The sequence below is a fragment of the Peromyscus californicus genome, unplaced genomic scaffold, assembly GCF_007827085.1.
Source record: "Peromyscus californicus insignis strain IS unplaced genomic scaffold, ASM782708v3 Scaffold_12__1_contigs__length_115047231, whole genome shotgun sequence".
Lineage (NCBI taxonomy): Eukaryota > Metazoa > Chordata > Mammalia > Rodentia > Cricetidae > Peromyscus > Peromyscus californicus.
The window spans coordinates 24,879,162-24,904,410 of NW_026294413.1; the positions used below are offsets into that span (position 1 = coordinate 24,879,162).

The 25,249-nt window shown below is 38.8% G+C and overlaps 1 protein-coding gene across 9 annotated transcripts in view; it reads left to right on the forward strand.

Annotated features, from left to right (window-relative positions):
• Klf12 (KLF transcription factor 12) overlaps window positions 1-25,249 on the forward strand; it is a 650,091-nt gene that overhangs the window by 509,446 nt on the left and 115,396 nt on the right. For all 9 annotated transcript variants that reach the window (XM_052732584.1, XM_052732587.1, XM_052732582.1 and 6 more), the window contains one exon: window positions 8,589-8,724. In XM_052732584.1, the coding sequence (XP_052588544.1) occupies window positions 8,589-8,724 (136 nt within the window). The remainder of the gene's footprint in view (window positions 1-8,588; window positions 8,725-25,249) is intronic.

Below are 25,249 nucleotides of genomic sequence, written 5' to 3' on the forward strand. Positions count from 1 at the left end.
TTCAAAGGTTGCTGTTAGGAATGGTCGTGGTTCACTGCAGATTACTTAAACATTTTAAATGTCACATGCAGCAGATCTCAGAGAGATTAAAGGACCACAATCTGTTAAATACATCCAGAGCACACAGCTTAATTCCTAGTTACTTGCTTCAGACTCAAGCCAAAAATCATACACAGGAAGCTAGATGAAGCCTATTTCTAGAATTACTTAGTACTCTATATGGCCATTATTATTTTGGCAGAAAGTTTAAATACATACATAATAATCATAAATTTTGAGATAATATTTATACCTTAAGAAATGTTTTAAAGAATCAAAACCAAAGGATTATGAGACTAATGGCAATAGAATAGTCCTTTAATTTTGTTTTTTCTTATGTCTCATACCAGGTGGATGTTCTGACATGAGACAGAGATTTTGGATTTTTCTTAAACAAGCATACTCATGTTGAGAGAAAGAGAAAGCCACACTCCAACTCCAAAGCCAGCTTTAATTTTTAGTTTCATTGGGACTACAAAAGCCTATTTGCTTTATATGTTTGTAGAGAAGAGCAGAAACAAACATTTGGGAATATTTATAAAATTTTATCCTGTTGGAAATGTGCTACACCATTAGGCCAATTTACTCTTTTTCTTGAAAATTTTTTTCTTGATGATTCGTCCTTCTTCTGATGTCTCATTTGCCCAGTGGTCTTCAGAGTCCTAAGTTTGATGATGTTATTCTCCTGGAAAGACAAAAACAAAACCCTGCCCCAACCCTAACTTTGGGAAGTTCTCTTTTTTGACAGGTTATATCTGATCAAATAAAAGGTATTTGTTAGTCTCATAAGTTAGTTTAGATTAAATGGCCATGCTGTTTGATGAACAAGAAGTCTCTCCTGTTCAAATCTAATCTTTGTCAATCTTAATGGTATCCATAGCTTTTCTTCTCCCATGAAAAGAAAAGCAAAATATTTTCCCCAATGTAACTCATATCCTGGTTTCCACTCTGAGGTCAACACATCTTTGAAATATACAGACTGATTCAATTCAGCAGTTTTTTCCACTATCCAATGTCTCTCCACAGCTGTTGCTCTCATTAGCATTAAAAATATTTAAAGTTAATAAAGCATTGTGTAACCTATCTCTAGGGGGTCTTACTTCTGCTTTCTGTTTATTAAGTATATTTCTTAAAGTACAATTAGATCTGTCTATAACTGCTTGTCCTGTAGGATTGTGTGGTATGCCTGTAATGTTCTTTATGTTATAATATGAAAAAAAAAAAAACCTCTGTTTCATTTTACAAGAGATATGCGGGAGCATTGTCAGTCTTATACAGGTATTTTCATAATGGCCATGACTTCTAATAAATGTATAATTACAAACTCAGCCTTTTTAGAACTCAGAGAACTTGCCCATTGAAATCCTGAATATGTATCTATGGTATGGTATACATATTTTAATTTTCCAGACACCAAAAAATGAAACATATCCAGTTGCCAAATTTCATTTCTTTGAGTACCCTCTGCAGGTAGTGGATTTGGTGATACAAAGAACAAGTAGGACATTTCCTTTTTGCCAAATGATAGAAAAATCTTCACAGTTTTGCCTTTAACATGGTGTTAAATATGAAGTCCTGAGCTTTCTAGCACATTTCCTACCAATAGGTGATCTATTTCATCATTACCTTGTGCTAAAGGGCCTAGTAGACCCATATAAGATCTGATATGTGTTATATACAAGGGATTATTTCTATTTCTGCTGAGTTCTTGTAATTGAGTAAATAACAAAGTTAATTCTAAATCATCTGGAATAAGTTAAGCAGTTTCAGCATGTAAAAAGGCTCTTTCTGCATCTTGAGAGTCAGTACCTAAGTTAAGAAGTTCTGGAAAATCTGATAATACCATCAGAATAACATATAATTCTGATTTTTGAACAAAATCATAATGGCTTTGAGCCACTTTACTTCTTTTTCCTGACTTATAACCTTCCTTTTACAATTCATTTCTATAAGTATAGAATGTAGGGGCTCCAAAAATTGATGTTCCTCATACAATGTGAGGAAGGGCCAATTAGTTCTTTTTATAAACTGAAGTTTCTTGATTTCAGGATATTTGTTGGTAATCTCTCCCAATAAATTACTGCAAGTTCTTTGTCAATGTTCATTTTTCTGCCCATAATGAGAATATTTCAGCATTAGTTAAAGATACCACAATTTTTGTTAGGTCTATTAATGTTAATTGACAATGTCTCAATTTTCCTTTCAGTGTCAGTTCAGAAACCTTTCCCACATAGGTCTTTAATTTTTTACTCTGTTTGTGTGTAAAAATATCTATCTTAAGATGTTATCTTCTCTCTGCATAAGAATTCCTCCAGAAAAATTATTAGACGGTAGTATGATCTGGATATACTCAAGCTCTGGATTTAAGTTATTCACATATATGTCCTGTAATTTCTCTTTTACCAAAGCCTATTCTCTCTCAGCCTCAGATGATAATTTTCTTTGACTATTTAAGTCCTTATCACTGTATAAGTTTTACAATAAATTACCTAGTTCTTGAGTAGTCAATCTGATCATGGTTCATAGCCAGTTAATATCTCCTAGCAAGTTTTGAAAATCATTAAAAGTTCATAATTTATCTCTCCTAATTTGCAGTTTCTTTGGTTGAATTTTCTGCAAACCTATTTTATATCCTAGGTAATTAAGAGAATCTCCTCTCTGTATTTTTTCAAGAGCAATTTGTAATCTCCAATAAGACAAAGTTTTCTTTACTTCATCAAACAATTTTTCTAAGGTATCTGTATCTGAATCAGCTAGTAAGATATCATCCATATAATGATAAAATTATCATAAGGAAACTGTTTATGAATTATTTCTAATGGCTGTTGTACAAAATATTAACAAAAGTTAGAGTTGTTTATCATCCTTTGTGGAAGAACTTTCCACTGATACCTTTTAACAGGCTGGGAATTATTTTAAGTAGGCAAAATGAAGGCAAGTTTTTCTCTATCCTGTTCTTGTAAAGGTATAGTAAAACAAAAAAAGCAGTCTGTAGATGTAACCAACGGTCTTATTAAATAAGAAACACAGAGCCGATTCAGAGAAGAAAGCCAAGAGGTCAGAGCTAAGAGCCTCACCCTTCCTGATTCAGGGATCCTCTTCAGCCAAGAGAGTTCTCCGAAAAGGGGACCTACTTCCTGTGTGTGTCTTTATATAGTCTAGCTGTTCTGCCTTCTCATTGGTTGTAAACCCAAACATGTGACTGTCTCGTCACTGCCTGAATGTACCGCCCTCCAGGTCCTTAAAGGCGTGCGCCACCGCCGCCATGCACTTGCTATGGCTCTAATAGCTCTGACCCCCAGACAACTTTATTTATTAACATACAATTAAAATCACATTTCAGTACAAGTAAAATACCACCACAGCAGTCTTTTAAATCAATCACTGTAATAGAACATCCTTCAGGTAATAAAAAAGGCAACAGAATTCCAGGCTGTAAAATGTCCATTGACTGGATCACCTTATTAATTGCTCTCTTATCTGTTACCATTCTCTATTTTCAGATTTCTTTTTAATGACAACTATAGGAGAATTCCAAGGTCTGGTCAATTCTTCAATATGTTGAACATTTAGCTGCTTACGTGCCACCTGCTCTAGTGCCTATAATTTTTCTGATGTTAAAGGCCATTGTTCCATCCAGACAGGTTTGTCAGTTAACCATTTTAAAGATAGGTCTGTTGGTACCTTTGAAAGGTCAACATCTATTGCACCCCGCTTAGGTACAACCTGAACAATCAGTGACTGTTCTTGAGTATACCTTTTAGTATTTCTCTCAGAAGCATTCTTTATTTTATGATTTATTTCTGAGATTAGAGGAATGTTAATCCGTGTTTTCCATTACGGTAACAAATCACGTCCCTGTAAGTTCATTTCCATGTTAGAAACATGTAGCTTCACATTCTCTACCTATCCTTCTGGCCCTAAACTTTCAAACTACCTTATACTTTGTTTTACTTGAAATAAAGTTCCAATCATGAGAAGCTGAAGAGGCCAATCTGGATGCCAAAATTTTGGTGAAATTATTGTTACATCTACACCTATATCTAATAAACCTTCTATTACAATGCCATTTATTCATATTTTTAGCTTTGGTCTTTGGTCATTTATAGAAGTTGTTTTATGGTCTCTCCTGAAAATTTTATCAACCGAAGCTCTTCTGTCATTCAGAGGAGCAGTATGGTTTTTTAACAACAGGCATTAAATCTTTTAATTGCTCTGTGGAGGAGTTTCCCCAATGATGACAAGGAATGATTGAACCAAATTTGACACTGGGGCCTAAGAGAAGTCCCCTAAGGCATTTCCCATTGGCAATGGATTCCCTTGCTTGTCCCATGTTGATCTGCATTCATTAGTTCAATGCTGGCCTTTGCCACACCTTCTGCATATTCCAAAAGCCTGGGGCCTTCTGTTTGGATTATCTCTAGAAACAATATTATTCCTAGGAGTGTCTTGCCTACAATCCCTTCAGATGACCTTATTTACCACAACTAAAACATCTGACCTTTTGATTTTTCTTAAAATTTTTAGAAATCACTTCTCCTATCCAAGTATCATCATAAGTGTAAGATCCAATATCAGCTGTATTTCAGATCCATTCATCTATGGGTGCTGATCTTGCCTTTAAAGGCCTAGTTACCCTTTTTCATCCTGAATTAGCATTTTCAAAAGACAAAGATTCAATTAATATTTGTCTAAAGTCAGGATCTGATAGCATTCTATTTACAGCTAAAGTCAATCTTTGTTAAAAATCAGTGAAGGCTTCTTTGGGGCCTTGTATAATTTTAGTAAATGACTCAGTCCTATTTACTGATTCTTCAACTCTGTCCCATACATTCAAAGCTGCTATATGACATAAAGCCAAGGTGTGATAATCAAATCTAAATTATCTTTGCAAATCAACATACTGGACTTCACAAAGAAACTGGTCTTGGGAAATTTCAATACCTCTAGCCCTACTCCATTTTTTTTTTACCCTAGCTTCCTCTCTCTACCATATTTTCTGTCATAAATAAGGACTGGCATCAAATATTGCTGTAGCTAAATCTTTCAAGTCTTTTAGAATAATTCTATTCCTAGTTGCCCATGAGTTTCACAAAGGGTGAATGCATTTCATATAACCATATGAAATGACTGCTTTCTTAAATCTCTTAAAAATCTAACATTTCTACAGGATCCCAGTTAACTTCTACATACCCTTTGGGTGCCTATCATCTGGTGGTAATTTTGTATGGTAACAGAACAATTTAAGTTGGTTTTCTAATAACTTGGGCTGTTCCTCTTCAGTTTCATAATTCAATGGTGCAGTGGGTTCTGCTCTAAATTCCTCTGTCTGTGTGGGAATATTTTCTTAGTTTCATTAGTAGGTCTTTCTTATGATTGTATATTATCAGTCAATTTTTCATATTTGAAACAGATATCAAATCACGTTTTTCAGGATAAAACATGAATTACCAAACTGATAATAATTATAACCAATATTATGTCAATCCCAGATAAGTTGATTATTCCTTCATTTAATATTTCATTTTCACACCATCCATTGGAGAGTCATATGAGTCCTAACTCCCTGCACCTGCTGTGATATTGTTTCCCATTCTTAATATGGGAAAGACTTTAAAGAACAAACAAAAACAAAAACAAAAAAACCCTACCCTAATCCCCTAATCCCCCCCCACACACACTTAAGAATTTCTAGGTATCTCACTAGCTCTGCCAACTTTTCAGGTTTTTTTTTTTTTTTTTTTTGTTTTTTGAGACAGGGTTTCTCTGTGTAGCTTTGCGCCTCTCCTGGAACTCACTTGGTAGCCTAGGCTGGCCTCAAACTCACAGAGATCCGCCTGGCTCTGCCTCCCGAGTGCTGGGATTAAAGGCGTGTGCCACCACCACCCAGCCAACTTTTCAGTTTTTCCACAGCTTCAACATTGGAGCTGTGCATGGGTAGTCAGCTGCAGTGATGATTCTTGAATCTTGGCTGTGTGGGCAGGGATGTAGGGTGCTACAGGGTACCCAGAGCCAGAGTAACATGTTGCAGCTGGTTGTCACTGTGCTGCACACCCTGGCTGAGGGTAACTGCAGCTGCTCATGTGCCATGCAGGGAAGAGGAGTGAGCCACCTGAAAAGTGGACTTGGGGAGATGGAGTAGAAGAAGTCTGTAAGGCTAGGACACAATGTGGGAGGGCACCAGCCAGCTGAATGACAGAGCTAGTGATAGGCTCTTGTCAACTAGTGACAGAGCTGACTCTGACTCGGGTGGCTACAGAGCTAGCAGGTGACTGTGACTGCAGATGTGGGGCCAGGGTGTGCAGCCCAAGGTTTGGCTGTTGCAGGTAGACTGCAACTGAAAACACACCTGGCGGGAAAAGCTGGTGACCTGTGGCAGCTCTGAGAAGTGGCAGCTTTAGAAGCCACCACGTGATCTTGCCACACATTGGACAACAGATCAATTGAATGCTTAGATTGTTCTATTATTAAATAAAACTCAGGCGTCAGATATTGGGGTTAAAACTTGATAGATCCAAACAGAGGAATGATGAGCTGACCCTGCCTCTCCATACTTCCAGATCAAAAAGGCCCAGGAATACTTCTAAGCCCCTCTCCATTCTTTCTTGTGTCTTTCTATCCCAATCTGGATGCTCCAAAAACTCTATGGTTAATTCTGGCCCACTGAATGTTGACTTTGCCCTATGATTCAAAGAGAATGAATTGCTTTATTTGAGGATAAGGGTAAAGAATATAGGTAATCCAATGTGTATCAGTATTTCCTTGACTTCGAAAGTAGGACACATTTATTCAACTGAACATCATATCATGGAACACCCCCATTTGTCTAAACTCTTAACTCTCTGGGTAAAAATTTCAATCCTTGCACAGTTGACATTTAGGAGTGATATATTCTTTAGTATGGATGGCTGAGTATCCAGAGTATTATAGAACATTTAGCAATGTCCTTGACTTATCTACAATATGACAATAACATCCTTCTGTCCCCAATAGCACCCCATCTCTCAAGTCTTGACAGGCAAAGTATTTCCAGATACTTCCAAAATCTCTGGGCACAAATCAATGAGGAATTTATCCATATTTAAAGACAAGTATTGTAGAGTATTTGAATCAATTCATATAATATTTAACCAAGTATTCCCACTTCACAAAGCACAGTTTTATTTGAATGGACTTAGAGACAGAAAATGTGTCAGCTACATTAGCATCCACCAGAGTACCAGTCCCTTCAGTTAGAAATCTGTGGAGACCCCTAGGGTTAGTTTCTCCAGCCACATTGTAAATATTGTATACAACCACAAATTGTCTGTTCCTGGGTGAAATGTGATGAAATATCAGCATTTACTTGTAGGTCCATGATGTATAGCTACAAAAAAATTATTTGAAAAATAAAAGGTATCTTTTGCTTAATTATATCCAAATGTCATTCTAACCATAATTTTAAATATGCTTGAACCTAACTGCCATTGTAATCTTGATTTGAAATGTATTTTACCCAAATGTCATTGTAACCTTGTTTTGAAGTACATTTCTTTCCTTTGCAAACAATGGTGACTTTGCAAAGCCTCTGTTTTCCAGTGAGGAGTAAAGATCTGGATGAGAGCTGAGTGGATTGGAATTATGTATTTTTAACAATTGAGTAAGGGCATTTTCAATTGAGGAGGTGTGCTTATTATCTAAGGGAGGTGAAACTTGAAGAAGTTTTAGTCAGTGATTTCTAAAGCTACTCAAAGAGGGGGTAAAAGGTAGAAAATCTAATTTTACAAACCATGTGGTGTTGTGTTACACTACATTTCTCATTGAAATGTTCATATGGCCTTGGTCAACAGGAGCAGAAGATCGGCATCTTACTTTGACAAAGTTCAGGGTTGGAAGAGAATCCGATGTAGAAATATCTTTTTAGAGGCTGTAGTCGTGATAGAGATGAGAGCATACTTTCCAACATATGTAAACAAATGTTAGAAATGTTGGGTACTTCCACCTCTGCCATTTTTAATGTAGTGAAATCTCTGCTCCACCTGTGACAGTGATAAACTTAAGACAACTGTTCACCGAAGAAAGGACAAAAAAAAATCCTGTCAGTTTTGTTCTTTTGTAAACTTCATATGAGAGCGTGAAGCAAATAATACCTCCTCTACCTCATGCCCTGTATCCTCCAGGGAAAGTGCTAATGAAAAATGGCATGGCTGGAAGTCTGGCAGCAGAAGAGAGCAGGAAGAGAAGCCAGGGGGTGGAGCAGTTGCTCAGGAGCTCTGGAATTAGCGTTGACCACACTGAGTTGGCAATATTATAGTTTATTGATATTGATGGCTATTGTTCTAAGAGCATACAGGGAACGCTTGGGATCTAATGTAGGTATGGTGTTCATCACAGGGACAAGGAAAAGCTGTCTGTGAATGCTCAGCGCATAAAACACTAATTCCTGTAGTGTCTAGGATTCTGCTTGTGGGAAATGCACGGGAGAGTTACCCTGTGCTCGACGTCAGTCCAACGTGAAGTTCAGTTCTGCACACTAATTTTAATTCATTATATATGCCTTTTCTTCCCAGCACAAATGGACCCCCGAGGCCTATCTCCCAGACAAAGTAAAAGTGACAGTGACGATGATGACCTGCCAAATGTGACCTTAGATAGCGTTAATGAAACTGGATCCACGGCCCTTTCCATAGCCAGAGCAGTCCAAGAGTAAGTACCACATTCTCAGGATGAACTGAGCATTGTGAGATGATCGAGGGATAATGGGAACTGAAGCCTCTCTGGTTCCTCAGGCATGTCATTTTAGCTCTGAACTGGCACATGTGACTGTTTCCGTCCATTTGGCCAGCATGCTTTGGGAGCAGGTTATGGTAAAGAATGGAATGTCTCAAAAGAGTGGGAGTTTTTGTTCTGTTAGATGTAAGAACTCTGTGCATCCTTGCAAACACCCCTTGCACCCTTCCTTTCTGAAAAAGAAATTGTTCTTTTTGAGTATTGGTATCCAATTATCACCACCAATACTCATCTACAAAGCAAAGGGCAACAGAATGTTTCAAGTATCCTTATTTTCATGTTTATCATGAATTTTTTTTTGTAATTTTTTTTTTAATTTTTAGTTTTAATTGTATGTGTGTATGCTCATGACAGCAGTACTTGTGGAGGCCAGAAGAGGTCATCAGATCCCCGGGAGGTGGAGTTAGAGGCAATTCTGTGTGAACAGCCTACCCTGGGTACTAGATACAGATACTTTCTAGGAGCAGTATGTGCTTTTAACCCATGGGCCATCTCTCCAGCCCCTCTTTTTCTTGCTTTGATAGGACACTACAGAACAGCTTTATGGAAGATTTAAATTTGGAGGATACTGTGTTAGTACTTTGAAAAATAAGAATCATAAACACCTTTCCAAGGGATTTTTTTCTCTATTTCTTTACTTTCACTCAGGCCACAGAATTAGAAATCGACCTTTGCTTGTAAAAAAAAAAAAAAAAAAAAAAAAAAAAAAAAAAAAAACTGCATTTGTATAGTTGTCAGCTCTGTCTAGAACATAACTTGTGCTAGTCCATGTGTATTTTTCTGCATATTACTTTTGACGTTGTTGAGATAGAACTGACAAGATTGTGTATATTTAAAATGTAAAATTTCTTGATGTTATAAGCTTCAGTACTGTGAAATGATTGACATAGTCAAGTTAATTAATGTACCCGTCATTTTACTCGGTACCTTTTTGTTGTTTCTGTTCAGAATCCTTAAGATTATTTGTTTTATTTTATGTGCATGGGTGCTTTGCCTGTATGAATGCATATATGAATGTATGTCCATACACCACATGCATGCCTGCTACCTGCAGAGGACAGAATCAACCTTTGATTCCTTAGAACTGGAGTTGTAGATGGTTGTGAGCCAACATATAGGTGTTTGGAATTGGACCCAGGTCCTCTGCAAGACCAGCAAGTTCTCTTTACTACTGAGCTATCTTTCCAGCCCCAGAGCTATTTCTTAGAAAATGTCAAATGTACAGGGCAGTGTTGTTAACTGTTGTCACTATGGGATATCATCAATTTTCTTTTTTTTTTTAACTTAAAAGTCTTTCTTCCCCACATCCAAGCTCTTGCAACCTACTATCCTGCCCTGTTTTTCTGTGTTCAAATTGTTTAACTCCACAAATTAGTGGTAATTCTTTGATATGCTTGGCTGATACAGTTCCAAGCTACAATATTTTGTATAAAAATGCAAGTCCTTGTCCTTGAAAATATTCTGAAAATCATGCATGCCTATTAAGGGAAGCTGGATTTATTATTCATGTTGGTGTTTTCATTAAAAGGTTACTAAAGCATACATTGAGCTTCCATCACCTAGAAAGCTGCAGAATACCTGGATCATCAATAATTAATACACCATCTTTAGTCTGAGTCTGTATGCAAGCATTTAAAAGTACTGAGATGCTTTTCAGTGAAACAACCAGGATGCCCCAAAACAGCCTCTTAAATATAGGGATATTTCCAAACTTCTAGTAATATATTTAAAAAATTCCACTGTAAGAATTCTACGTTCCATGTTAAGTTACAGAAAATTCTGTACACTGGTTCGCTTAGCATTAACTTGTAATGTTTTTATTCAGTTGTGAATCTGTCTTCTCGCTCTTGTTCCCTCTTGAGCGCCTGATACATGGAATTCTTTCACTGTTAACTTCTCTTTCACCTCTTTCTTCTGGCTTTTCCTCTGATGCCCAGTGATAATTCACACTACTAAAAATGCCAGTTTAGCATGGGAATAATGAGACGATTTTAAGGGATTCCTGAGGGTATCTCCATTTCCTGTCCTTGTAGACCTTTCCTGAGACTATTGGGTGGAGACGCACGCAGGGAGGAAGACGGTGAGATCAGAGTTTTCTGTAGAGCAGATGAGTGAGTTTTAAATCCCTGGGGAGAAAGTCTTTATGGTTTGTCTTTCCAGTTACAAGGCAGTGGAGTCCTGGTCTCCGGTGCATCCATAGGTGTTCCCATATCTTCTCTTGTTAGCTGCAATATAGAGTTGGCCATGAGAGCAGAAAGATTGGTAAGGGGGAGGAAATTCTGGAAGACTGACACTAGGATGTCAATGGCCGTGTTCTACATCAGACTTTTGTTGAAGAGCCCTAACACGAGGCTAGAGCACAGAGCAGATTTCTGCACCTGAAGCTCTCTGTCCCTGTCCTGCTTGGCTGTTTGTCCTGACACAAGCTAGACTTATCTTAGAAGAAGAAGCGCAAATGAGAAGATGCCTCCATCCAGTGGCCTGTGGGAAGGCTGTGGGTATATTTTCTTGATTGATGACTTGAATGCGAGGACCGGGCTCACTGGGGGAACTGCCACCCGTGGTCCACAGTGCTGTAAGAAAAAAGACCGAGAAAGCCATGGAGAGCAAGTCAGTAAGCAGCATTTCGCCATGGGCTCTGCTTCTGTTCCTGCCTCCAGGGCTCTGCCTTGAGTTTCCCTCACTCCTCTGGATGCTGGACTGTAAGCTGTAAGTGAAATAAACCCTATCCTTCTCCAGGTGCATTTGGCAATTGTCTTTGTCACAGAAATAGGAAGGAAACCGAGACAGTTTCTGCATTCATTTGGGTAGAGTGCTGCCTCGTGTGCTGTCATGTTCACACACACACACACACACACACACACACACACACACACACACACACACGCACATGCACACGCACACGCACACACACACAAAAAAAATTCTCATCTCAAAAAAGATAAGAGACAGTTTATTTTGTAGCCAAATATAGAAACCCTGGCCCAGGAATGGAGTCAGGTCACTCTAAGTTTTACTTAATAAACGTTTGATTAAATTTTTTAGTAACAGAATGAGCAAAGTCATGAATCGAGACACTTTCAAAAGGCATTGGTGGGTGCATCAGATAGACGGGTTAAAGCAAAGTGGGGAGACCTCAGCTACTGCCCTCCGATGGTATAGGGTGGTATTTTGGTTGATGGAAACATGGGCTCTGTTTCTACATTCCAAAGGATTTACCTAACGATCACAAAAATGTTAGCTTACATACAGGAGAGAGCAATACATGGCCATTAAGGGTGAGAGGGTAAAGTTTGGCTCAAAGTGACTTGGCTCTGGCTGGACTTACAGCATTCCACACTCTCCACAATCACTGAAGGTCTAATGAGTTAATCAGCCTCACAGTCAGTTAACTGTGAGGAGCAGTTCTTTCCAGGAATGTTTATTCACAGGTCAGATAAGCCTTAATATCCTATCAGTGCCCCCTCCCCAGTAGTATTCACTTTACTGATTTCTAAAGAGGATTTTTTAAATTAAATTTTGGGTTTAAAAAATAGTTTCTCTTGATTTTATATATAGAAGTTGTTGGCCAGTATGTATTTTCTCCCCAGAAATTCAGATGTGTCTTCAAATAAAAAAGAGTACCCCAAGGCCACCTCCATTTATATGGGATTTACTTAACAAGACCACTGATTGTAGCATGAAGCTTAAAGAGTCTTATTAACAAAATCAAACCTGAGGCCAGTTATTCGAGTGAATACTGGAAGATCAGAGAAGCAGAACAAGCCACAGCTTCCTCACCTCGCCAATTCCTCAGCTGATACTGTTTCCTCACACTGGAAGCCTCTGAGTTCTCATCCAGAATGAATCTCAGCTGAACTGTGCTGCTCAAAGCCTAAAAGCGTAACCAGCCAAATGCTTCTAGTTTCTGGTCTTCACGCCTTACATATCTTTCTGCCTTCTACCATCACTCCCTGGGATTAAAGGCTCACTTTCTGGGATTAAAGGTGTGAGTCACCATGCCTGGCTGTTTCCAATGTGGCCTTGAACTCACAGAAATCCAGAGGGATTTCTGCCTCTGCAATGCTAGGGTTAAAGGTGTGTGTGCCACCATTTTCTAGCCTCTGTATCTAGTGGCTGTTCTGTCTCTGACCCCAGATAAGTTTATTAGGGTGCACAATATTTTGGGGAACACAATACCACCACAACTGATCAGTATTCTTAAGAGGAACACCTCAACCATTCTCATGGACTAATCTGACCATCACCCCTTTACAGCTCGGTCAGTGAGTTTCACTAAGTTGCAAACAACAGGCAGGGAGCGATTCACAGATGGGCTCTTCCTTGTTTTAATCTTGTAGACACTGTGTCATGTTAACAGCCGTGTCTTCCATGATTCTGACAGAGACAAATTTCACAATTTGTAGAACATCTGTTTTGTCTAGGTCTCAACCCCCAGGCCCCTGCACAATGGTAAAATGGAGTCATTCCCCTTGACAGCTTGCAAACATAATTATGAAGTAAGTGTTTAGAGGAAGAAAGTGAAAAGCATACGATTAGAGGAAATTATTATAATTGACTCTAATTCTAGACAAAATACTGATGTTTTTGAAATAAGTGAACTTTCAAGTTTGAAGTTTGACTGTCCAGAACCTCTCATTTCTTCTCTTCTTTCTCTAAATTCTGAACATTCTTGGTCCTTTCAATGTACACAGAGTAAGTGTGTTCCGTAAGCTGAAGTGTGAGCGAGCAGCATGTGAGAGGCCCCTCCCTAGAGGAGTTCCTGTCCTACCTAGGATCAAGCTAATATGGCAGAATGTGGGAGAAGTCTATGTCAGAGTGAAGATGAGAAGGGAAGGGGACGCTTTGGAGGAAGGAGATGAAGATGTTTTACTAGCATCCCAACATCTGTTCCTGCTAAAATGAAACAGCTTTTAAATGGTTTGCTGTCCATCACATTCAAGCTACTTCCACTGTTTCAATGGTTCCTGCATCCCATTTTATTATGTGGCTTATGTGAAATGTCTCTCTTCATGGAGAAAGCAATTTATAGATTTCAGAAAGTGATGAAACTTATGTTTGGTATTTCTTCTGTATGTGTACTTCAAAGGAGAAAATATGGTGGCCAGTTAGTTATCCCATGCTTACTTCAAATGTTCCCATAGCTAGTCCAGATATCATGCTACCTCTCTTAGAAAACTGCATTTAATGATTCCAGAAAGTCAGAAATGTTAGGTGGTATTTTCTGGGTTTTTTTTTTTTTGTCTTCATTGTGTCATTCCAAACTTGTTGAACCGTTTACACCCTCTTGCTTTCCTTAATTTCCTCTTGATGGTTCTGTTAATGTCTTTTAAATCACACCAGAGAACAGGACTAGAGATGAGAAAGGAAAGGAAACATAAACTATTGCAGGGGTTTCCAGTTGGCAGATTCTCCGAGAACTCTTACAGTTTTCATTTCATCTGCCCTGTGGTACTGCCTTTACCATGTGGAGAAAGAAAACAGAGGCATGGAGACGTTTGTGCTCTCCTTAATGCTCCTCCAGGAAGTCATCTGCAGAGTTCATAGTCAAGACATCTGCAACCCTGCCCTCCTAGAGGAAGAGCCAGTTGCAGCCCCTGCTTTATGCAGTGGATTTCAACTCTCTATTGTGACTATCCCAAGGTACTTGTGCTGTTGAGCTGAACCCCAGCAAACACCAGCACAAGGAGTCTAATTGTACAATTTCTGCTCTCCAAACTCATTCCTATTCTAAGCAGGATATCATTACAGGAGAAAGAATTCTGCCAGGTATATTATCACATATATAATAAAAGGATTATTCGTCTATAATACCATGCATTATTTTGAAGGATGAAGAAATAAAATGCAAAATAGTAGAATGTTTTTTAAATGAACATTATCATTATTATATTTTAGTTTAAAAGCTACTGCTGGCTTTTTCTTCTTGAAGAAATGTGATTTCAGGTATGTTTTAGTATATCATATATGCTGACATGTGTAAGACCCCAAATTAAGTTCTTTTTAAGATTACTTCGTGCCAAGCAGTGATAGGAAATGTGTGAGGGATGAAAGGATGGTACCCTTCACTTCTCTTTCTGACTGAAAGGTCTCAGGAGGTTTATGTCTTTTCTGGGCTACTAAGAGTGGGTTGACGGGGCACTGAGGAAAAGCCAGAGCCAACTCACATTTACTTTCTACTTTCTGAGGGTTGAATTACTCAGGTTCTGATCTCAGAATCCTCGCAGACCCAGGATGTATTTGATGAAACTGTGTTTTCATTTCATAATCCTAGCAAGATCTGGAATACTTCCAAGTCCCACTCTAGGTCCTACTAAGAGATACATTTGGACTGAGATATTTAGAGAAAAGACTAGCTGTCAGTGATGACCAAACGACCATCTTGTCTAGTGTACCAGGGCTGGAGGGTAAGTAAGGGAAGCATTCTCTCACCCCGGGAAGGAGATGCGGTCTGACAGCTCTTTTCTTGAAGAAAGTTGTTTTTAGGAAAAGGAAAAGAAAGAGCCCTAATTTATTGAGATGGTTTCAGACTAAAGTCTAAAGTACGTGCTTGGCCAGCATCAACTCAGCAGTCTGCTGAGACTGAAAAAAATAAAATAGTGATGACTTCATAACTCATTCTCTGAATGTTTGGAGTAAGATGGAGACCATATGTCCACTTGGAGCCCTTGCTTTGTTGGAACAGCCTTTGGTCTCTCTTTAAGTACAAAAAGTGCAGGGAAGATTGTCTAATTACTTACTATTTGAATAGTTTAGTAGATTACCAAATTAGTTCTTGTATTCATTAGGCAAGCCACCCATTCATACATTCATTCATTCATCCATTCATCCAACCTTGTGTACCATAGTGGAAACATAGAATGAATGACTCGGCTCTCGACTAAGAAGAACTCATAGTGAAAATATGTGAGATTGGTAAAAGTCTAGTGAGATAACAGACTGGGACAGCATTACTTTGAGAGAACATGATGAGTACACCTGTGTCACACTGGAGCATGGCAAGGCTTTTCCATGTGCTGTAATGCAGAAATTCTTCATGACTGGTGAAAAACTGAGTGAGGAGGCAAGATGGGCAGTGGAGCTACTTGGAGAGAGAGATATAGCGTCTGTACCAGGAAGGATGAATTCATAGTCTTGACAGTGGGGAGACACCACTGGATTGTTTTTGTAACAGTAGCATGATCAATGTGCTTTACAGGTGTCAGTCTCAAGAAAGCTGGGTGTGATTGCACAGATTGAGCACTATGCTCCTGAAAAGGTCCCACAGATATCACCTTGGATATGAACCATACAGCCTAGGAGTCTACAACCTCCCGAACTGGACACAGTGTTTCATAGTATCAATCCTATATATATATTAGATACACACAAGCACACACGTGTGCGCGCACATACATACCGTTTTCACTATGTGGAGCTACTCAGTGGACAGATAATATGTCTTAGCTTTCTTGGCATACACAAAACTAATACAATACCTGATCAGGTCCTATTTTGAATGGCAGAAAAACAGATACAATAATCACTGATTTTGTGGTACTTGCTTTTGAGTGGAGAAGGTAGGAGGAGATAGTTCTGAAGAAGTTGTGGCTTACACAGATGAAGGAAAGAGAGCAGCTTGGCAGTGTAGAGGTGAGAGGCAGTGTAGTTGTGTCTTGTAGGATACACAGGGAATGTCTCTGATAATGTCACACCTAGTTTACGGGAGTAGGTATGTCTCAGGGTTTCTATTGCTGTGACAAAATACCCGAGTCACAAAAGCAACACAGATGGGAAGATTAAATTCCAGGTTACAATTCTGTGGTCACAATTTGTCATTGAGAGAAGTCAGAGTAGCAACTCATGGCAGGAACCTGGGAGCACAGATTGAAACAGCCTGTGAAGGAATGCTGCTTACTGGCTTGCTCCTCGTGGCTTTCTTATAACACCCAGAATCACCCAGTTACCTGGGGTGGCACTGCCCACAGTGAACTTGCAAACAGGCTAGTCTGTTGAAGGGCAGTTTCTCAACTGATTTCCCTTCTTCCCAAATGACTCTGATGTGTATAAAGTGGACAAAAAAAATGAATAAGGCAAGGTGTGGGGACAAAACCTGCAGATAACTAAAAGAAGAGTGCCCAGAGAGAGGACGTAAGTGCGGAGTCCCTAAGGCAGAAGCATTCAGGAATGACTAGCTGTCATTCTCAGTGACCAAATGAAGAACATACTTCTACTTCCTTGATTTCACAGAAGCAGCAGGGTTCTACAGAGGCCAGCTGACTATTCCAACATTCCATCTCCTGTACAGGCATCAGGACAGAATGACAGTGTCTGTGTTCATGCTAGCTTTCCTTTCTATGCCATTACGCTTTCTCTGTTCCCCTATCCCCCACCCCTGCTGTGGGATGTTCTGTATGGCAAATGTGTTGCTCTAATTGGTCAATAAATAAGTCACAGATTGGCCAGTGGCCAGGCAGGAAGTATAGGCGGGACAAGGAGGAGAATTAAGCTGGGAAGTGGAAGGCTGAGTCAGAGAGACACTGCCAGCTGCCATGATGACAAACAGCATGTGAAGATGCCGGTAAGCCACGAGCCACGTGGCAAGGTATAGATTTATGGAAATGGATTAATTTAAGCTGTAAGAACAGTTAGCAAGAAGCCTGCCACGGCCATACAGTTTGTAACCAAAATAAGTCTCTGTGTTTACTTGGTCGAGTCTGAGCGGCTATGGGACTGGCAGGTGAGAAAGATTTGTCCTGACTGTGGGCCAGGCAGAAAAACTCTAGCTACACACCCCCAGGTCTGTCTATTTTTTAAAGGAATCTGTAAACAGTTGTAAACAGTCTCAATCATGCAAAACAATTTTTTCTTCAAATATTTGCTGTCTTCGTGCTACTTCCTTGGTAAGGTTCTTGCAGTCTAGTTATGTACACATATAGGCATTTCTTCAATGACTATATAAGCTGTTTCAAAGAACCCACACATGGAAGGAAAAATGTTCACATTACCATGAACGTCAATCATTACAATGATAATACGTGCTTGTCTCAGGGTACTCTTTCAAAAGGTCTACCTTATCTTTTATTTTCTTCAATGCATGAAGTTTCCCCTGATGAGCCAAAGCTGTCTGCTGTCCTTCAGAGTTGCTCATGTATTATTTATCTTCAAGTAGCCAGGTACTTTGATTCCTAAAAGGATGCTACTTTCTTTCCAGTGGATAGCTTATTGTTACAAGTTTCTGGGTAATGAATCTTTGCAATGATTAAAAATTGTTCTAGAAGCTGCCACAAAGATGTTGTTTTGAGGGGAGGGTTGCATATCTTACCTCTGTGACTAGCATTTTATATACTATGCAAAATGTTAAAAAAAAAACCTTCAATTTTATTTAACCTTCCCTGCTTAGCCAACTGATGAATTATATTTCTAGTGCCTTATCTTATTCTCTGTGAATTAATTACTCCTCAGTGATCAACTTAGAAATCAATATAAGACTGTTTTGTTTTGCTTTGTTTTGTTTTGTTTTGTTTTGTTTTGTTTTGTTAAGGACAAAGTCTCACTGTGTAGACTAGCCTGACCAGGAACTCATTATGTAGGCCAGGCTGACCTTAAAATCACAGAAATCTGCCTGCCTCTGCCCCACAAGTCCTAGGATTAAAGGTACCAATAAGACTTACAGAAATCAAGTGTTTTACAGACAGAATTTTGGCAGGGTGAAGTGGTTAGTGCCAATCATCCCAGCACTTGGAGGGTAGAGAGTGAGACAAAACAGATTGTCCATAGTTCGAAATCAGCTTGGGCTATATACTGAGGGAGAACCTGTCTTTAAAATGCTGAATGAATGCATACACAGATATATAAGTATATATTACGTGGACAAATAGTTTCTGGTTTTTGCTTTATGTATTTTTAAATGACATGCTTAATTTTATTTCATATGTGTGAGTACTTTGCCCATATGTATATATGTATGTATGTATGTATGTATGTATGTATGTATGTATATGTACCACATTGTCTGGTACTTCTGGAAACCAGAACAGAGGTGTCATATGTCTTGGAACTAAAGTTGCATGTAGTTATGAGCAGCCCTGTGGGTGCAGGTGACTGAACCCAGGTCTTCTGCAAAAGCAGTGTATGTTCTTAAGCCATGCACTATCTCTCCAGTTCTCCACTTTAGTTCTTTGATTACAAAATTCCAGATTCCATAACAGACAGAATTTAGAAGTCATTGTTTTACTTACTTACATGTGGTGATTTGTTTTAAATTCTGCTTATAATTTATTTTAGTGCTGCTGTTTTTTTTTTATTTTATAATTTAATTTTACATATCAGCCACGGATTCCCCTGTCCTCCCTCCTCCTGCCCCCCCACCCTCCCCCCAACCCACCCCCATTCCCATCTCCTCCAGGGCAAGGACTCCCCTGGGGATTCAGCTCAGGACACTTTGCTCAGCCTGGGAGGAGGGGACTGGACCTGCCTCGACCAAATCTACCAGGTTGTGCTGCTGATTTCTAAGAGCTCATAAGTTAAAATGTGTTGGTGCTTCATGGGGTTGCACTGCACATGAGATCTTCATGTTGTTTTTCTATTGCTGCTATGTACAGTCTATAATCACAGTGCACATTTACTTAAACTGTGTGCCTTATTTGTACATTCTTATATGTGTACATTTGTATATTCTTAATTAGTGACTGCAGAGAGTGTAGGTAATCACCTTTCATGCACTTTATGTATCTTGACACAAATACTCAATAATTGTGATTAAATATTAAATATAAGCCATATTAAAAGTCCCCAGAACCATTCATCACTATTTCTTGGTATGTGCAACAAAAGTACACACGACCACATCCAAACAACAACATCACTGAAATTGAGAGCTCACCGGTGCACGGTCTCTAAGTGCTCTGGCCCTGGTGTCTTCTGTCTACTGCCCATGAGGTACAGCTGTTGGACCTGTTGAATGCATTTACTTCCGTGCATCAAATGAAAGCGAAGGGTCTAAAGATACGTTTTTGTGAATGGTCTAATACTCTGCAAAATTGTGTGTGTGTGTGTGTGTGTGTGTGTGTGTGTGTGTGTAAAGGAAGGCTGAACAGGAGTGAGTCTTAGCAGACTACCATTTTACTTGTTTTTTTTCTCCGTCTGTTTTTTGAGATCACATGGCCACTGGTCATCAGCTACCTGAACTTCACACATTGTGACTTATCCTAGAAATTAGATTGCAAATCACATATAGTTAGCATAGTAAAAAGTCTGCAAAATTTAAAAATATTTCTGATGTAATGTAAATTTACTAATATGAAGATAAGAATTCCAAACATTAGCTTGAACTGAAATATAATGCTCCCAGTGTTTGGTTTGAAAAGTATCCAATATATCATTTGTATTATTTTATTCCCACTGTGGTAGGACACAGCAATATATTAAAACTCATGTGTGCTTTAAATTAGTTTGAATATAATTCTGTTTTTGAAACTAATAGTTTTTATTAACCTAATTTTTAATAGTAGAGTAAGTCAAATAGTTCTGTATAAAATTCTGGCCCCTCTTAATATCAGTTGTCTATTGCAAATGGTCTCATGACCAAGCCAGTGAGAGCAGAAATATCTTCCTCCTAGGTAGGTAAGGCACTTGGGAGGAGGGTGGCAAAGATACAAAAATGATTGAAGGACGAGAACAGCAACCCCAATGAACAGACTCCGTTTTCTAATTTAGTTTCTTGAGTTTTAGAAATATTGCTGACACTGCCTTATCAATGTCCCAGTAGCTCTCATAACCTTTCCTAGACTCTGTAGTTCCATATACTTTTAAAGATCAGAAATAACTGGTACCTTTATTTATATACAAACCAACAAAAAATGCCGTCAGCTACTGTACTTTCTTCCCTCTCCCCCACTGACTTCAAGATTTATGGAGCTATGGGCGGGTAACAGTAAGAAAACGTAAATAAAAATGAGACTAAATCTGTTATCCAAGTCATTGAAGAAGAAATCTCTATGGCAAAATCCCCTGACTTTTCAGGGGGAGAATGTTGTCATCCTCTGTTTTGTCTTGTGTGTATGAACACAACTACAAGGGACAGAATTAAAATTCATTATTATAGTCAAAGTATCAATTGTCGACTGCAAATATGAAACTAATTTTAAAACATTTAATTACATTTAGTTATTTGTGGTGTGTGTGTGTGTGTGTGTTATATAAATGCATGATTGTCTCTCTTTATACCATGTAGTTTCTGGGGATGGAACTCAAATCATCAGCTGAGCCATTATGCCAGACTTAAAACTAATTTTAAATTTGACATGTAGATCAGTTTTTGCTTGTATGTGATACAGTGTAATAAAGAAAATTGATTAGGGACAATAAGTGACTTGTTTTTCAATCAGGATATCAAAATGTCTTGTTGGGTTTTTCTCTGGATATATTTCATTTTGTAGTTAAAATATTATTTTTTCACAAGCTTATCATCCAAGTGAAATCAGCAAGCCAGTAGGTTTTATAAGGGGAAGAGTACCCAGAAAAATTAGAAATCATTCAAGGGAAAACAAAATCATTATTGAGTTGAAAGTAGGCAATCTTTTTTGCACCTGAAAACTACCCTCAATTTTGAAAATGTATTTCTTTGAAAAAGACTTGAACTTTGGCTTTTATGCCTTCATTTTTACTCAAATTTCAAGTCAGGAGCTACTTTGAAACAAATGTGATATTTCCAAAATCTTGCCAACTATCTCTTTAAAAGACCAAAATTATAGTCATGTTTCTTGTAAGAGTGATGTAACAGTTTGATCACATGCCATAAAACCCAGGGAGAGTAGCTGGAAGTTGTAGAAGATCAGAGAGGAGCCTCCTGGGCCTGGGCCTAGCCTCCCACAGTGGCTTCTCAGTGTCAGTGGCAATAACCACAAATGTTAGGTTCAAACTGTAATGCTTTATAATTATCAGTTTGTTCTTGTTTATGGATTCCACGGGGTTTCTTAATAGTTTTTCAAATGAGTGATGCCATTTTACAGACCATGGAAGTGGAGTTATTTAATGTGTGTTGTAACTGTGGACACTGTTCAGTCAGTGTGAAATGTCCTTTAACCATGTGGACCAACCATGATTTCTTGACTACCTTCTTGAAGGGGAAAGATTATGATTACCATTTGGAGGAAGAATAGATCCTTTTTATGATAACTGGACTCTAGCAGATGCAGTGAGAGAAAAGAACTGCGCATACCTTTGACTTGAATACTGTGTGGTCAACTGTCCATGTCTATTTTTTCCACTCTTGAACATCACCTAACTGGGAGTCAAATATATAGGAAAATAAATCATTTTTTGCACTGAGTATAAACAGCTTTTTTTCTTGAGATTATTTTCTGAGTCATACAGTATGATAAGTGTTTATGATGTATGTCCATTTTATGCTATATTGATGATAATAAAATATATTTTGTAAGTGTACCAGAAGTGGGGCAACATGTTCTGTGTCATGCTACACCATTGTATATAGTCAAGTTGAGCTGTTATGGATTTTGATATCCATGGCAAGGATTCTGAAACCAATTCCATAGGATGTCAAAGGGTGATTATGGTAGAGAGGGGTGGATGATGGAGTCGGACCTGATGATGAAATAGCCATGTGCTGCTCTGAGCCCAGAACTACAGCCAGAACTGAGCAGGAAAGACCAGAAATGCAGAATGGTGGTCAGTGATGAAACAAGAGATGAGACTTTTAAAAAGACATTATTTGTATGCAATAAAACAATGTTCATGGTGCATTTCACAAAGCTTCACAATCGTATGCCCTTCTATAGCTAGACAGTTTTTGTCATCCTGAGTTATATTGCAGACCTTTCCAGGAAATCCCTTTCCCACTCTCTTGTGTCCCCACTTAGTTAGTTCTGGGTTTTCATTTGTGAAATCATGTGTCATCTCTTGTTTCAACTTCCTTCACTAAGTGCAGCATTTCTGTGGTTCTTACATGTTGTCTATTTCTAAGTAGTTAGTATTATCTGTAAGGTAGCATAATTTACATACCCACTCACTTATTTTTTGTGTGATTTTATATTGTGTTGTTTTTTGAAAACATTTCTGTGTGTGTGTGTGTGTGTGTGTGTGTGTGTGTGTGTGTGTGTGTGTGTGTGTGTATGTGTGTGTGTGTAGGAAGGAGATAGGTCAGAAGACAAGTTGTTGATATAAATGGTCTCCTTCCAGTCTATTGGTCCCAGGCATCAAACTCACATCAATCTTGGCAACAAGCACCTTAACCTCCTGAGCCATCTCAGTGACCCAGTTTTGTGTTTTGAGACAGAATTTGCTATGTAGCTCTGGCTGGCTGGGACTCATGATCCTTCTTCTTCAGCCTACTGATCCATTCACTTTCTTTTTTTTATTAAGGAAATTTTTATTTATTTTACATACCAATCACAGATGCCCCTCTTCCTACTCCCACCCCTCCAGTCTTCCCCCCAACCCACTCCTCATCCCCTCCTCCAAAAGGGTAAAGCCTCCCATGGGGAGTCAGCAGAGCCTGGTACATTCAGTAGAGGCAGGTCCAAGCCCCTCCCCCTGCATCAAGGCTGTGCAAGGTGTCCCACCATAGATAGTGGGCTCCAAAAAGCCAGCTCATGTACCAGGGATAGATCTTGGATTGGTCTGCTTTCTATTTGGGCTCTATGTAAGATTGTATGAACATTTATATGCAGCTATGCAGTGGACATATACTCTCATTCCACTTAGGTCAATACCAAATAGAGGATTACTGGATTAAGAGTATATTCATGAATAATTTTGGCAAGATCCAGGTCCAAAGGTGTTGTATCCCTCTACACTCCTCCAGCAGCATGCATGTGCTCCATTGGTGTTGCATCTTTGATGACTTTGGGTATTGATATCCTTTATTTAAGGTATCTCTAGCAAAGGTTCGGTTCAATTCAGAGGAATGGATGCCAAGCAGTCTGTTTTGAATGAAGCCCTGCAGTGAAGAGACAGATGAAGAAAGAATATTTAATCAGAAGCCAGAAGAGGCTTAGAGAAGATAAAAACACACACACACACACACACACACACACACCCTATCCCTCTGAGATTCAAAGAGAATAAAAAGGGAGAGATCTGTGCCACTTATCAAGGAAGAGTAACTAGGTGTAGCATGGATTCACTTTTAAACTCTTTACTTACAAACCAGGATGCCACAGACTGAGAAGGGGGGATTGTAGATGGTAACTACACAGGAGCCTGACGTCAGAGAGCATGTGCAGGAACAGGCCTGTGGGGGTGAGGAGGAAAGAAAAAATGGCAGCCAGTGTGGTGTCAGGAGTTTGTGTAGGAGAGAAACATCCACAGAGGGGACAAAGTGAAACATTCTTCAAACAATCGTGTTTCAAAGAACATTATTTAAATTATTTTATCTATACAGAATAAATGTATTTGTCTGGTCCTTTCGTGGGTATGTTACTGTAGAAGGAAATTACGACGTTTACCCATTCGAAACGTCAAATATCAGGATACTGTAGAACTGACATTTTCCAGAGCCGTTTTACCTCCTGTTTGGTTTTCATTCTAGCTACAACATCTTTGTCTTCCTATCCACACAGACTTTGAAAGTCTCTTTCCTTCCTTTGGTATTTTAACTTATCATGTGAGTAAATATTTGCAAGTTGTAAACTCAAAGTGTTGATTGAATGATACTTTATCCTGAAGAGAAAGAGCCTATCTTTACCCACGCCTCCATTTGCTTCCTTCATCACACCTAACAGCTCCCCAATCTGGCCATCTTTATCATTTGAAGAAATGAGTCTCCTAAGCAACTTTTGGGTTCTTGTGCTTCTAAGATCCATAAGTACTTTTATATTGCCTAGAATTAGCAATGAGGAATCAAAATTCCACATCTACATTGCTTAAGGGCTCAGAGACTCCTATTGCTCTGAGAGAGTCTTTGTTCTGCACAGATGTGACCAGCTGCAGAAAGAAATCACCCCATTGTTACCCTTCATCCACATGGTGCCTCCAGAGCATCTGCCTTGTATGAGACCCTGTGCCCAGGTAGTGAAGGAGAGAAATGGAGGACATCATTTAACATGCTTCTCCTGTGATATCTCTGGTGTGTACAATTAAAGGAAAGTTCTGGTGAGCTAAACTTTTTCTTACCATTATAGAAATTTCTGCTTTCATAAAGCAAACCTATTTATCCATCACCCAGAGTATGTGAAGAAATTATCAATGTGGAAGGCCAGCATAGACCCTCATCATCATGGGTGTGAGAATGAGTCACGATTATCTTCAATGTCTAACCAGTTTGGGGGAGAATCATCAGAGCTTTGGGGATTTTGTTTTGTTTTTGCATTTTTGTTTCTTTGTTTAGTTGGTTGGTTGGTTTGGGGGTTTGTTTTTTGTTTTGTTTTGCTTTGTTTTGTTTGAGACAGGGTTTCTCTGTGTAGCTCTGGCTGTCCTAGAACTCACTCTCTAGACAAGT